Source organism: Oncorhynchus kisutch, linkage group LG22 (assembly GCF_002021735.2).
Source record: "Oncorhynchus kisutch isolate 150728-3 linkage group LG22, Okis_V2, whole genome shotgun sequence".
Classification (NCBI taxonomy): Eukaryota; Metazoa; Chordata; class Actinopteri; order Salmoniformes; family Salmonidae; genus Oncorhynchus; species Oncorhynchus kisutch.
The window spans coordinates 50655542-50668518 of record NC_034195.2 but is presented as its reverse complement, the minus strand read 5'-3'; the positions used below and the strand labels follow the sequence as shown (position 1 = coordinate 50668518).

Here is a 12977-nt window from a genome sequence, read left to right as displayed (position 1 = left end):
GTCCTCCGTCCTCCATCCTCTCTCCTCCGTGACCCAACAGTCTGTCCTCCGTCCTCCATCCTCTCTCCTCCGTGACCCAACAGTCTGTCCTCCGTCCTCTCTCCTCTGTGACCCAACAGTCTGTCCTCCGTCCTCCATCCTCTCTCCTCCGTGACCCAAAAGTCTGTCCTCTGTCCTCCATCCTCTCTCCTCCGTGACCCAACAGTCTGTCCTCCATCCTCTCTCCTCCGTGACCCAACAGTCTGTCCTCCGGCCTCCATCCTCTCTCCTCCGTGACCCAACAGTCTGTCCTCCGTCCTCCATCCTCTGTGACCCAACAGTCTGTCCTCCGTCCTCCATCCTCTCTCCTCCGTGACCCAAAAGTCTGTCCTCTGTCCTCCATCCTCTCTCCTCCGTGACCCAACAGTCTGTCCTCCGTCCTCCATCCTCTCTCCTCCGTGACCCAAAAGTCTGTCCTCCATCCTCTCTCCTCCGTGACCCAACAGTCTGTCCTCCATCCTCTCTCCTCCGTGACCCAACAGTCTGTCCTCTGTCCACCATCCTCTCTCCTCCGTGACCCAAAAGTCTGTCCTCCATCCTCTCTCCTCCGTGACCCAACAGTCTGTCCTCCATCCTCTCTCCTCCGTGACCCAACAGTCTGTCCTCCATCCTCTCTCCTCTGTGACCCAAAAGCCTGTCCTCCGTCCTCCATCCTCTCTCCTCCGTGACCCGAAAGCCTGTCCTCCGTCCTCCATCCTCTCTCCTCCGTGACCCAACAGTCTGTCCTCCATCCTCTCTCCTCCGTGACCCAACAGTCTGTCCACCATCCTCTCTCCTCCGTGACCCAACAGTCTGTCCTCCATCCTCTCTCCTCTGTGACCCAAAAGTCTGTCCACCATCCTCTCTCCTCCGTGACCCAACAGTCTGTCCTCCGTCCTCCATCCTCTGTGACCCAAAAGTCTGTCCACCATCCTCTCTCCTCCGTGACCCAAAAGCCTGTCCTCCGTCCACCATCCTCTCTCCTCCGTGACCCCAAAAGCCTGTCCTCCGTCCTCCATCCTCTCTCCTCCGTGACCCAACAGTCTGTCCTCCATCCTCCATCCTCTCTCCTCCGTGACCCAAAAGTCTGTCCACCCCGTGTAAATGTCATTTGGCTGATGAAGTGTGAGTCTCATTTAATTTCTCCAGCCTCCATCTAAACAAATGGAAAAAGGCACCATATAATCCCATATTTTTAGATGATGCCTGTAGCCAGTAATTTACTTTCTTTGGAAAATAATATCTTCCAACAGGTGTGAGTTGAACCAATGACGAAAGATTACAACAGAGAAACTCCTTCACCTGAAGAAACCATTATCTTCCTTAGAAAGATGGAGGTTCCATCTAAGGCGAGGTGGACCCCAGACGACATCTCCTCTACCCCATCATCTTCAGGGATGCAAAAGTCCAGTTGCTCCAGTCTGAAGGTACAGTACTTGTCTCTTCTCATATCACTTCATGGGAAATTAAAACCCTGCCATCTAGGATCAGGTTCCCGTTATTCATATAAACATTATCTTTAAGATCTAAAAGGCAGAACAGATCCTACTCTGTTCTGTTCTGTTCTGTTCTGTCTGTCTGTCTGTACATACTCTTCTGTCTGTATTGTTCTGTCTGTATTGTTCTGTTCTGTTCTGTTCTGTTCTGTTCTGTTCTGTTCTGTCTGTCTGTCTGTACATACTGTTCTGTCTGTATTGTTCTGTCTGTATTGTTCTGTCTGTCTGTCTGTCTGTCTGTCTGTCTGTCTGTCTGTCTGTCTGTCTGTCTGTCTGTCTGTCTGTCTGTCTGTCTGTCTGTCTGTCTGTCTGTCTGTCTGTCTGTCTGTCTGTCTGTCTGTCTGTCTGTCTGTACTGTACTGTACTGTACTGTAGAGTTCTAGGACAAATAATTCTGTCGCATAAACACTCTTCAAAAAGGGTTTGTAAAGGGTTCCTCGGCTGTAGGAAAACACTGTTTAGTTCCCAGGTTAAACACTGTTTAGTTTCCAGGTTAAATACTGTTTAGTTTCCAGGTAAAACACTGTTTAGTTTCCAGGTTAAATACTGTTTAGTTTCCAGGTTAAAACACTTTTTTTGTCTTCTCCCTTCCAGGTTGAACCCTTTCACCCACGAAAACACCCCATTTAGTAACGTTTTGGTGAAAAGGTTCTACCTGTAACCCAAAGGGATTCTCTTATCAGGACAGTCATTCATCCAAATAACTCTTTATGACAGGTTACTTTTCAATAAGAGTGTAACCACACAGTGGTGATTTTAGCCTGTAAATCTTGGTGGGGCAAACAAATGTGTAATGTGGGATTCATGCCAGCAAAGCCACTACACAGCACAACACAACACAACACTAAACAATACATTAATTGCACTATAACAGTGACAAACAGTGTCCATCAAACTGTTAGGGCCTACATAAAGCTGTCCCAACAGCAGAGTCTCAACATCTTACCACTGCTACACCTGGCTATCAGCGGAGCCTTGTCTGGCAGTGAAACAGTTCATTCAGCCTCATTTACCGCCTTTAAAAACATATGGCTGACTTGGTTAAACAAATGTGGTTTCTTCTGACAATTGAGATGTACAAACTATGGCATAAGGGGACGACAAACAAATGAGAGGCAATCCATCATTTTGATTAAGACATTAATGAGCTAAGACGGCCGTACAGCAGTCAATATAACTATTTGTTCAGCACTTTTGAAATGTACAGCGACAGAATTCAGAACATGGGCCATTCTTACAGTATTCTCCCTGTACACTAAGTCAGAACCGCAGGATAAATGAAAGCTCTTACAACATCCGATGAATACATTTCTCTAAAACAGGCTATAGGCTACAATGCCTTGCGAAAGTATTCGGCCCCCTTGAACTTTGCGACCTTTTGCCACATTTCAGGCTTCAAACATAAAGATATAAAACTGTATTTTTTTGTGAAGAATCAGCAACAAGTGGGACACAATCATGAAGTGGAACGACATTTATTGGATATTTCAAACTTTTTTAACAAATCAAAAACGGAAAAATTGGGCGTGCAAAATCATTCAGCCCCTTTAAGTTAATACTTTGTAGCGCCACCTTTTGCTGCGATTACAGCTGTATGTCTCTTGGGGTATGTCTCTATCAGTTTTGCACATCGAGAGACTGACATTTTTTCCCATTCCTTCTTGCAAAACAGCTCGAGCTCAGTGAGGTTGGATGGAGAGCATTTGTGAACAGCAGTTTTCAGTTCTTTCCACAGATTCTCGATTGGATTCAGGTCTGGACTTTGACTTGGCCATTCTAACACCTGGATATGTTTATTTTTGAACCATTCCATTGTAGATTTTGCTTTATGTTTTGGATCATTGTCTTGTTGGAAGACAAATCTCCGTCCCAGTCTCAGGTCTTTTGCAGACTCCATCAGGTTTTCTTCCAGAATGGTCCTGTATTTGGCTCCATCCATCTTCCCATCAATTTTAACCATCTTCCCTGTCCCTGCTGAAGAAAAGCAGGCCCAAACCATGATGCTGCCACCACCATGTTTGACAGTGGGGATGGTGTGTTCAGGGTGATGAGCTGTGTTGCTTTTATGCCAAACATAACGTTTTGCATTGTTGCCAAAAAGTTCCATTTTGGTTTCATCTGACCAGAGCACCTTCTTCCACATGTTTGGTGTGTCTCCCAGGTGGCTTGTGGCAAACTTTAAACAACACTTTTTATGGATATCTTTAAGAAATGGCTTTCTTCTTGCCACTCTTCCATAAAGGCCAGATTTGTGCAATATACGACTGATTGTTGTCCTATGGACAGAGTCTCCCACCTCAGCTGTAGATCTCTGCAGTTCATCCAGAGTGATCATGGGCCTCTTGGCTGCATCTCTGATCAGTCTTCTCCTTGTATGAGCTGAAAGTTTAGAGGGACGGCCAGGTCTTGGTAGATTTGCAGTGGTCTGATACTCCTTCCATTTCAATATTGTCGCTTGCACAGTGCTCCTTGGGATGTTTAAAGCTTGGGAAATCTTTTTGTATCCAAATCCGGCTTTAAACTTCACAACAGTATCTCGGACCTGCCTGGTGTGTTCCTTGTTCTTCATGATGCTCTCTGCGCTTTTAACGGACCTCTGAGACTATCACAGTGCAGGTGCATTTATACGGAGACTTGATTACACACAGGTGGATTGTATTTATCATCATTTGTCATTTAGGTCAACATTGGATCATTCAGAGATCCTCACTGAACTTCTGGACAGAGTTTGCTGCACTGAAAGTAAAGGGGCTGAATAATTTTGCACGCCCAATTTTTCAGTTTTTGATTTGTTAAAAAAGTTTGACATATCCAATAAATGTCGTTCCACTTCATGATTGTGTCCCACTTGTTGTTGATTCTTCACAAAAAAAGACAGTTTTATATCTTTATGTTTGAAGCCTGAAATGTGGCAAAAGGTCGCAAAGTTCAAGGGGGCCGAATACTTTCGCAAGGCACTGTACATGTGCACCACCAAGTCAGAACAGTAGTCGAAATTAAGAGTGGAAAAGGGACCTAATTATTATGGTGAGGCACATGGGCTACTAACAGTTTACTACACAACATACACTTAGTATTACTTTCTTAGCTACAGTATACATCTCCCTGGCATATTACATAATTTATGCAGCAGCATACAAGACATTTTTGGACTCACCTTGTTGTGCTGTGCTCACTTGGACAGGAAGGTGGCGCGGCGGTTCTTCGTGGGCAAATTTTGTCATCAAAGTGGCATTATCTGGATTTATGGTGTTTTCAAGACAACTGGGAACCCGGAAAAAAAGCCAGGTTAAATAATGATGTCAGTGATCTTCAGTCGTAGCTCTAGAAAGAGGCCCGAGTTCTCGAGTTGAGTGACCGTTCAAAACATATCTTCCCCGTCGGAGCTTGTTTTTCCCGAGTTCCCAGTTGTCTTGAACTCACTGAAGTCAGATTTCACAGTTCCGAGTTTAACAGTTGTTTTGAGCGCGGTACAAATCATGCTTCATTGAAAGCATGGCCAATGTTGAATGTTTATCATTTTAAACTAGGAAAAGAGACCCTTCATCTTTAACTTTGTACCACACAGACACTACACTCAATAACAAGCCAATGATTGCTTTGCAATGCTTGCAGTTAGCCATTGATTCCTTCCAAACCATTCATTTTTTAATTTGCGAAGATCAACTTGTTTTCTAATGTTTATGTCCAATGGCCGATGAGCAACGATACATTTTATTATAATTTATCTGTAAAAGGATTTGCCAGTAGATTGTCGACTTGATTCATGATGATGACTGCTAGCTAAGATTTGAAAGTATGATGTTGACATGATCAGTCCAATGAAGGCTACTGTAGATGTAATGTGATTAAACATAATTTTATCAGTGGTCAATGATCTTGAGCCTTCTTGGATGTGCACTTCTAATTTAACTCTATAGCAGCACCCAAGGAGCTTGAATGTTTGAGCTCTACGAATAGACTTGGCGGGCAAGTAGTGTCCCCATGAGTGACAGAACACTGAGCCAATCACGGCGCAACTAGAGAACATTACTAACACCTACGCTCCATATTTTCTAGGCTGAAACACCTGCATTTAGGAGCAAAAATGAGACCATGTTTGTATGCGGTTTTATTTGTGTGTGTGTGTGTGTGTGAGCGCGGGGGGGGGGCTTACAGGGAACAAACTAGAAGCATCTCTTAGAGGAATCTAGTGGCAGTGTAAGACAGTGTGTATATCATGCTGTAAGACTGTGTGTATATCATGCTGTAAGACTGTGTGTATATCATGCTGTAAGACAGTGTGTATATCATGCTGTAAGACAGTGTGTATATCATGCTGTAAGACAGTGTGTATATCATGCTGTAAGACAGTGTGTATATCATGCTGTAAGACAGTGTGTATATCATGCTGTAAGACAGTGTGTATATCATGCTGTAAGACAGTGTGTGTGTGTGTGCTGTAAGACAGTGTGTATGCACAGTGTGTATGCAGTGTGTAAAGTATGATATACTGTACAATCTTTGGTTTCCCTAACTGATTATTTCAAAACAGAAACTTGAGTGAACTACAGTGGAACGTAGTGAATATGATCTAATAATGATCATTCAAGGTGTTACACTAAACAAAAATAACATGAAGCTTCTATACTGAACAAAAATATAAATGCAACCTGCAACAATTTCAAAGATTTTACTGAGTTGCAGTTCATATAAGGAAAATAAATGTAATTCACATGACTGGGAATACAGATATGCATCTGTTGGTCACAGATATCTCTTAAAATAAAAGGTAACGACGTGGATCATAAAACCCAGTCATTATCTGATGTGACCACCATTTGCCTCATGCAGCGCGACACGTCTCCCAAAGGTGATCAGCCTGTACAGCTCTGGTGGACATTCCTGCAGTCAGCATGTAAATTGAGATATCTGTGGCATTGTGTTGTGTCTCAAAACTGCACATTTTATAGTGGCCTAGGATACAAGCTTCTGCTAAATGGCATATGCTACGTATGTCAAGCAGCACCGCCAACACCAGTGACCCAGAAAAGCCCAGGCGTTAATCGTGTCTTGGACTACAGTACTTCTAGGTCTTGTGCGATGGACCCTACTACTGCACTGCGCACACAGCTAACTACTTCCCAGTGCCACATCAGCTACAGGGTCATTCCATTAAATTATTCTATTTTGGGTATTGTAATTTACTGGAAACATCCATGAATTAAATAATTGTTTCTTCTTTCATGAAGAGCACATATTCAACTTAATAAAAATATATGCTTTCCCATTTCAAGAGGTTAAATGACTATAGTAAGTGCCTATTAAGTACCAGATGAAGTAACAGGGTTGATGATTTCTTCTTAAATCAGCCATACATCTCATTGTGCCCCCCTAGCCCCAACAGGTTTTAAATCAGCCATACATCTCCTTGTGCCCCCCTAGCCCCAACAGGTTTAAAATCAGCCATACATCTCCTTGTGCCCCCCTAGCCCCAACAGGTTTTAAATCAGCCATACATCTCCTTGTGCCCCCCTAGCCCCAACAGGTTTAAAATCAGCCATACATCTCCTTGTGCCCCCCTAGCCCCAACAGGTTTAAAATCAGCCATACATCTCCTTGTGCCCCCCTAGCTTGGTGTGTGTAACAGGGAGTAGAAGTTGAATGCAAGCTTTAACCCTCAAAAATTATATTGTAAAAAAAAGAAAAAATCTCACCGGTCTGTGGGTATCAAGGTTGACGTGCTATGCTCGACCAGCTCAGCTTAGATTTTACCTTAAAATTAATCACTAATCACAATTATAATCTTGAGAAATTACTTTGTCAAAGCAACAAAATAACTGTATTTATGATGGTGAAAACTGTACAACGATGGTGAAAACTTGGAGAGATTTTGGTGCACATGTAACGGATGTGAAACGGCTAGCTACTTAGCGGTGGTGCGCGCTAAATAGCGTTTCAATCAGTGACGTCACTTGCTCTGAGACCTTGAAGTAGTGGTTCCCCTTGCTCTGGCTTTTGTGGAGTGATGGGTAACGATGCTTCGTGGGTGACTGTTGTTGATGTGTGCAGAGAGTCCCTGGTTCGCACCTTGGTTTTGGCGAGGGGACGGTCTAAAGTTATACTGTTACACACAGACCCACTGGAAAAAAAAACTGGTTGAGTTAACGTTGTTACAACGTATGTTGACGTGGAATCTACGTGAAAAATACATTGGTTTAAAAAAAAGTGAATCAACGTAAACTGTCGTTTTGATGTTAAAATATCAAACACAAGATTATGTCATTATGTAAAAATAAATAAAAATAACATAAACAAATCTTGTATAAAATATGTTGAAATCATATTCTCTATCAGACAAAAGTCCAGCCCTGCTTAGCTATGATATTTGTCACTGTCTATAACCAAATGCACTGTCGTGAGAATGCTTATTGTGAGATCTCCACTTAAAAACTAAATAGATTTACTGTTGTTATCAAAGTAATTCCAAAGGGTAGGTTTTTTAACGGGGCAAATGAAATGTGAGCATACAACAGCTATAGTTTCAATTCAACCCAGAATTCAACTAAACCAAAAATGTGACATTTGTTTTTCTATTGGAATTTGGGTTGTGCTTTTAGGTGTTTGAAAGCATAGTGATGACACATAAATAAATATAAAACTAACCTGTGGCTGTCTTTTTGAGTGGCTGATTATAGGTTGTAATCTCATTGATCTTGGTGTGCCCAGTGGGGAGGGACATGTTAAAATGTAGAATTCATATAGGAAATCAGATTTATAGAATTGTCCATGTGGTACATATTAAAGGGCCCTTCATTTAATATAGCGTGCTTTTAAGTACAATATTGTTGGACAATTTCTACTTAGAATATCAAAGGGACGACAGGACGTATAACAGGACGTATTTTTGGGATGTACTCTGATTGAGCTTGTAGACTCACGGTCACGGTTTCTCAGTGTATTTTTGGATGTACTCTGATTGAGCTTGTAGACTCACGGTCACGGTTTCTCAGTGTATTTTTGGATGTACTTTGATTGAACTTGTAGACTCGCGGTCATGGTTTCTCAGTGTATTTTTGGATGTACTCTGATTGAGCTTGTAGACTCACGGTCACGGTTTCTCAGTGTATTTTTGGATGTACTCTGATTGAGCTTGTAGACTCATGGTCACGGTTTCTCAGTGTATTTTTGGATGTACTCTGATTGAGCTTGTAGACTCACGGTCACGGTTTCTCCGTGTATTTTTGGATGTACTCTGATTGAACTTGTAGACTCGCGGTCATGGTTTCTCAGTGTATTTTTGGATGTACTCTGATTGAGCTTGTAGACTCGCGGTCACGGTTTCTCAGTGTATTTTTGGATGTACTCTGATTGAGCTTGTAGACTCACGGTTTCTCAGTGTATTTTTGGATGTACTCTGATTGAGCTTGTAGACTCACGGTTTCTCAGTGTATTTTTGGATGTACTCTGATTGAGCTTGTAGACTCGCAGTCATGGTTTCTCAGTGTATTTTTGGATGTACTCTGATTGAGCTTGTAGATTCGCGGTCATGGTTTCTCAGTGTATTTTTGGATGTACTCTGATTGAGCTTGTAGACTCGCGGTCATGGTTTCTCAGTGTATTTGGGATGTACTCTGATTGAGCTTGTAGACTCGCGGTCATGGTTTCTCAGTGTATTTTTGGATGTACTCTGATTGAGCTTGTAGACTCACGGTTTCTCAGTGTATTTTGGATGTACTCTGATTGAGCTTGTAGACTCGCAGTTTCTCAGTGTATTTTTGGATGTACTCTGATTGAGCTTGTAGACTCGCGGTCATGGTTTCTCAGTGTATTTTTGGATGTACTCTGATTGAGCTTGTAGATTCGCGGTCATTGTTTCTCAGTGTATTTTTGGATGTACTCTGATTGAGCTTGTAGACTCGGGGTTTCTCAGTGTATTTTGTTTTCTTTTAATTTATTTTATAAAAGTGAAGAAAATGTTCATGTACTTTTATCCTCATTTTCAGCATTTTACATTTGAACTCTTACAACTGTCAAATCGGTGTTCCATTAAGTATGACAAGATTTCATGGAGTAGAAAAGAGATTCAGAAACTCTTGGAGGATGATGGATTTTTAAAATATTTTTTTTACATTATTAAAAGTACAAACAATTAATTTCCCGATTTATGTAAGTGAAATGTTAATTTATAATGCTGAGGCCTGCTGTGTTCTGGAAGTTAATTTCCTGAGTGTATTACTTTGACCCCAGATCAAGGTAGGGTCATGTGCAAGTATTCTAGCCAGTCACAGGGTTGCCACACAGACATATAACATGAGCTAAATCACAGCTCCTAGGAATTCAGTTTGTGAGATTCAGGGAATCTGGACTTTTTATACTTGGCCAAATCTTTCTCAGGAAGTCTCCCCATGGCCTCTGTCCCACCTGGGTTCAAATACTATTCGAAATCATTTCAAATACTCGATTGAGGCTTGATTGAGCTTGCCTGGTGCACTGGAATTAATAGAATAGATGTATGAGAAAATCCTGCCCATCTGGCACTACCAGGAAGGCTAAAGCAAACGCTCAAAATTATTTTCAAGATTTCCAATCATTTGAGTCCAGGTCTGGCCTATGTTCTGGCGTAAAATTGCATTTACACAGTCAGCCCAATTCGGATAATTTATTCACTAAATTGTATTTTGACCAATCATATCAGCTCTGAAAAAGATTGGTGAAAATATCTGGGATCGGTCAAATGACCCAATTAGTGGTAAAAATATAATAATTGGGCTTCCTGTGTTAACACAGCCTTGGAGACATAATGTGGGGGACCCATATACCTTGACAGCAGAACCCAGTACCTTATGTTGTAGCTCCTAAGTGTATTCAGCTTAAAGCTGCATCAGATATTTTTCAGAGCTGATCTGATTAGTCAAAAGACCAATTAGCGGGGGAAAAAAGATCAGAATAGGGCTTTCTGTGTAAACACAGCCTCAATGGAAAACAATGGGGCGAGGCGATGATGAGCTATCGTGTTGTTCTGAACTGTGACCCAGTTTGGTGCTGAACGTTTTACAGAAACAAAGGGGCTATTCTATTCTACTGAAGTCCCCTCCTGCCCAACCCACCAAGCCTAATTACTCAGTGATGTAACGACTGTATTCTAAAATCCACCCGCATCATTCGAATTTAGGCTGACTGACTGAGATGGACTAGTGTGAGGAAAATTTTAAATGATCGGTTGTGTGTGTTGGATTTGAAATTAATACATTCATTCAACCAATTTAGACCCATCAGACTAATGGTTACTGAGGTGTTGCTGGATCTGTAAACAGCTTCTCCATTATCTATGTGAATGATTGAATAAATAAATGAATGAATGAATGAATGAATGAACTGGCCTCGTTCCCAGGAAGACTGTTGCTGAAATGTAATTTGTCTCAGGCCGAAATTAGAAAGGTCCTATTGTAAAAAGCTAAAGAATCAACATAAGTTGATGACAACATACTGTATGTTAATGACATTGATGAAAGCATAAATTAATGTAATGGAAATCATTTTAAGTGATGTCTCAGTTATGACTTTGCCGGAAACATTTTCCCAGAAGCAGAATCTCTGCATCGCAAGGCCAGTGTCATATCGTCAGCGTTCAGAGAAACACAGTACATCTGAGGTCAAGTTGCTACTGTTGAAAATATTTGAATAGAAATATGAATGATGTATGCCATACTGAACCACTAATAACTCAGATGAGTGTCTTTGTGCTTCTTCTCTGATGGACAGAAATAGAGATGTCCTGGTCTATCTGAGGTGAAGTCTTTGTGTCCAACTCTGCCTTTTGAAGAAAGGATCTCACTGATGACAACACCCCCGATCACTGCAGGGCTATTTTCATCCCGATCAATTTTCATCCCTAACAATGTAGTCCGGAGACTGATGCTGACACTCACCTGTTTCCCATTAACTGTCCTGAGTTATTGCCATGAGGCTGAATATGTCAGAGTCATGAGATTATGACTCATGAGATTGAAGACCTCTTCTAATCCTGTTTTTGTGAAGACTGCCTACGGAGATCAACAACGAGCGAGGACTCGGCATTCTTAGACCAGGCACTTATTAGTCTGATTTTGTTGTAAAATATATATATTTTATTTTGTTGACCTCTTTTTCTCTCTCTCTTCTTCTTCTCCATCTCTTTAGATGTTCCTGGCTGCCCTGTCCTTTGCCTACTTCTCTAAGGCCTTGTCTGGGAGTTACATGAAAAGTACGATAACCCAGCTGGAGAGGAGATTTGATATCCCAAGTTATTTGATAGGTGTTATCGACGGGAGCTTTGAAATAGGTAAATACTGTACCCACATACCTACAGTACATGTTTTGTTTGCTTCTCTACCTAGCTATGCGTTCGTGTTTCTTATTCTTCTTCCTTCTTCCTCCTTCTCTTATTCTTCTTCCTTCTTCCTCCTTCTCTTCTTCTTCTACCTCCTTCTCTTATTCTTCTTCCTTCTTCCTCCTTCTCTTATTCTTCTTCCTTCTTCCTCCTTCTCTTCTTCTTCCTCCTTCTCTTCTTCTTCTTCCTCCTTCTCTTCTTCTTCTTCCTCCTTCTCTTCTTCTTCTACCTTCTTCCTCTTCTTCTTCTTCTTCTTCCTCCTTCTCTTCTTCTTCTTCCTCCTTCTCTTCTTCTTCTTCCTCCTTCTCTTCTTCTTCTTCTTCTTCCTCCTTCTCTTCTTCTTCTTCTTCCTCCTTCTCTTCTTCTACCTTCTTCCTCCTCTTCTTCTTCTTCCTCCTCTTCTTCTTCCTCCTTCTCTTCTTCTTCTTCCTCCTTACCTTCTTCTTCTTCCTCCTTCTCTTCTTCTTCTTCCTTCTTCCTCCTTCTCTTCTTCTTCTTCCTCCTTCTCTTCATCTTCTTCCTCCTTCTCTTCTTCTTCTTCCTCCTTCTCTTCTTCTTCTTCCTCCTCTTCTTCTTCTTCTTCCTCCTTCTCTTCTTCCGTCTTCCTCCTTCTCTTCTTCTTCTTCCTCCTTCTCTTCTTCTTCTTCCTCCTCCTCTTCTTCTTCTTCTTCCTCCTTCTCTTCTTCCTTCTTCCTCCTTCTCTTCTTTTTCTTCCTCCTTCTCTTCTTCTTCTTCCTCCTTCTCTTCTTCTTCTTCTTCCTCCTTCTCTTCTTCTTCTTCCTCCTTCTCTTCTTCTTCTTCTTCTTCCTCCTTCTCTTCTTCTTCTTCCTCCTTCTCTTCTTCTTCCTCCTTCTCTTCTTCTTCTTCCTTCTTCCTCCTTCTCTTCTTCCTCCTTCTCTTCTTCTTCTACCTTCTTCTTCTTCTTCCTTCTTCCTCCTTCTCTTCTTCTTCTACCTTCTTCCTCCTCTTCTTCTTCTTCTTCCTCCTTCTCTTCTTCTTCTTCCTGCTTCTCTTCTTCTTCCTTCTTCCTCCTTCTCTTCTTCTTCACCGACTTAGCTATTCATACTGTATGTTTCACGGAAATGTTAGGGTGCATCAGTTGGATGAGCCAC

At 41.9% G+C, this 12977-nt stretch overlaps 1 protein-coding gene across 1 annotated transcript in view; it reads left to right on the top strand.

The window, feature by feature from the left end:
- The first annotated feature begins 1283 nt into the window (after nucleotides 1–1283).
- The window catches only part of LOC109867057 (solute carrier organic anion transporter family member 1C1-like), a 34422-nt gene continuing 22728 nt past the window's right edge, over nucleotides 1284–12977 (top strand). Inside the window, exons 1-2 of the mRNA XM_031801454.1 lie at nucleotides 1284–1445; nucleotides 11676–11817. Of these exons, the coding sequence (XP_031657314.1) occupies nucleotides 1287–1445; nucleotides 11676–11817 (301 nt within the window). The 5' untranslated portion in view covers nucleotides 1284–1286. The remainder of the gene's footprint in view (nucleotides 1446–11675; nucleotides 11818–12977) is intronic.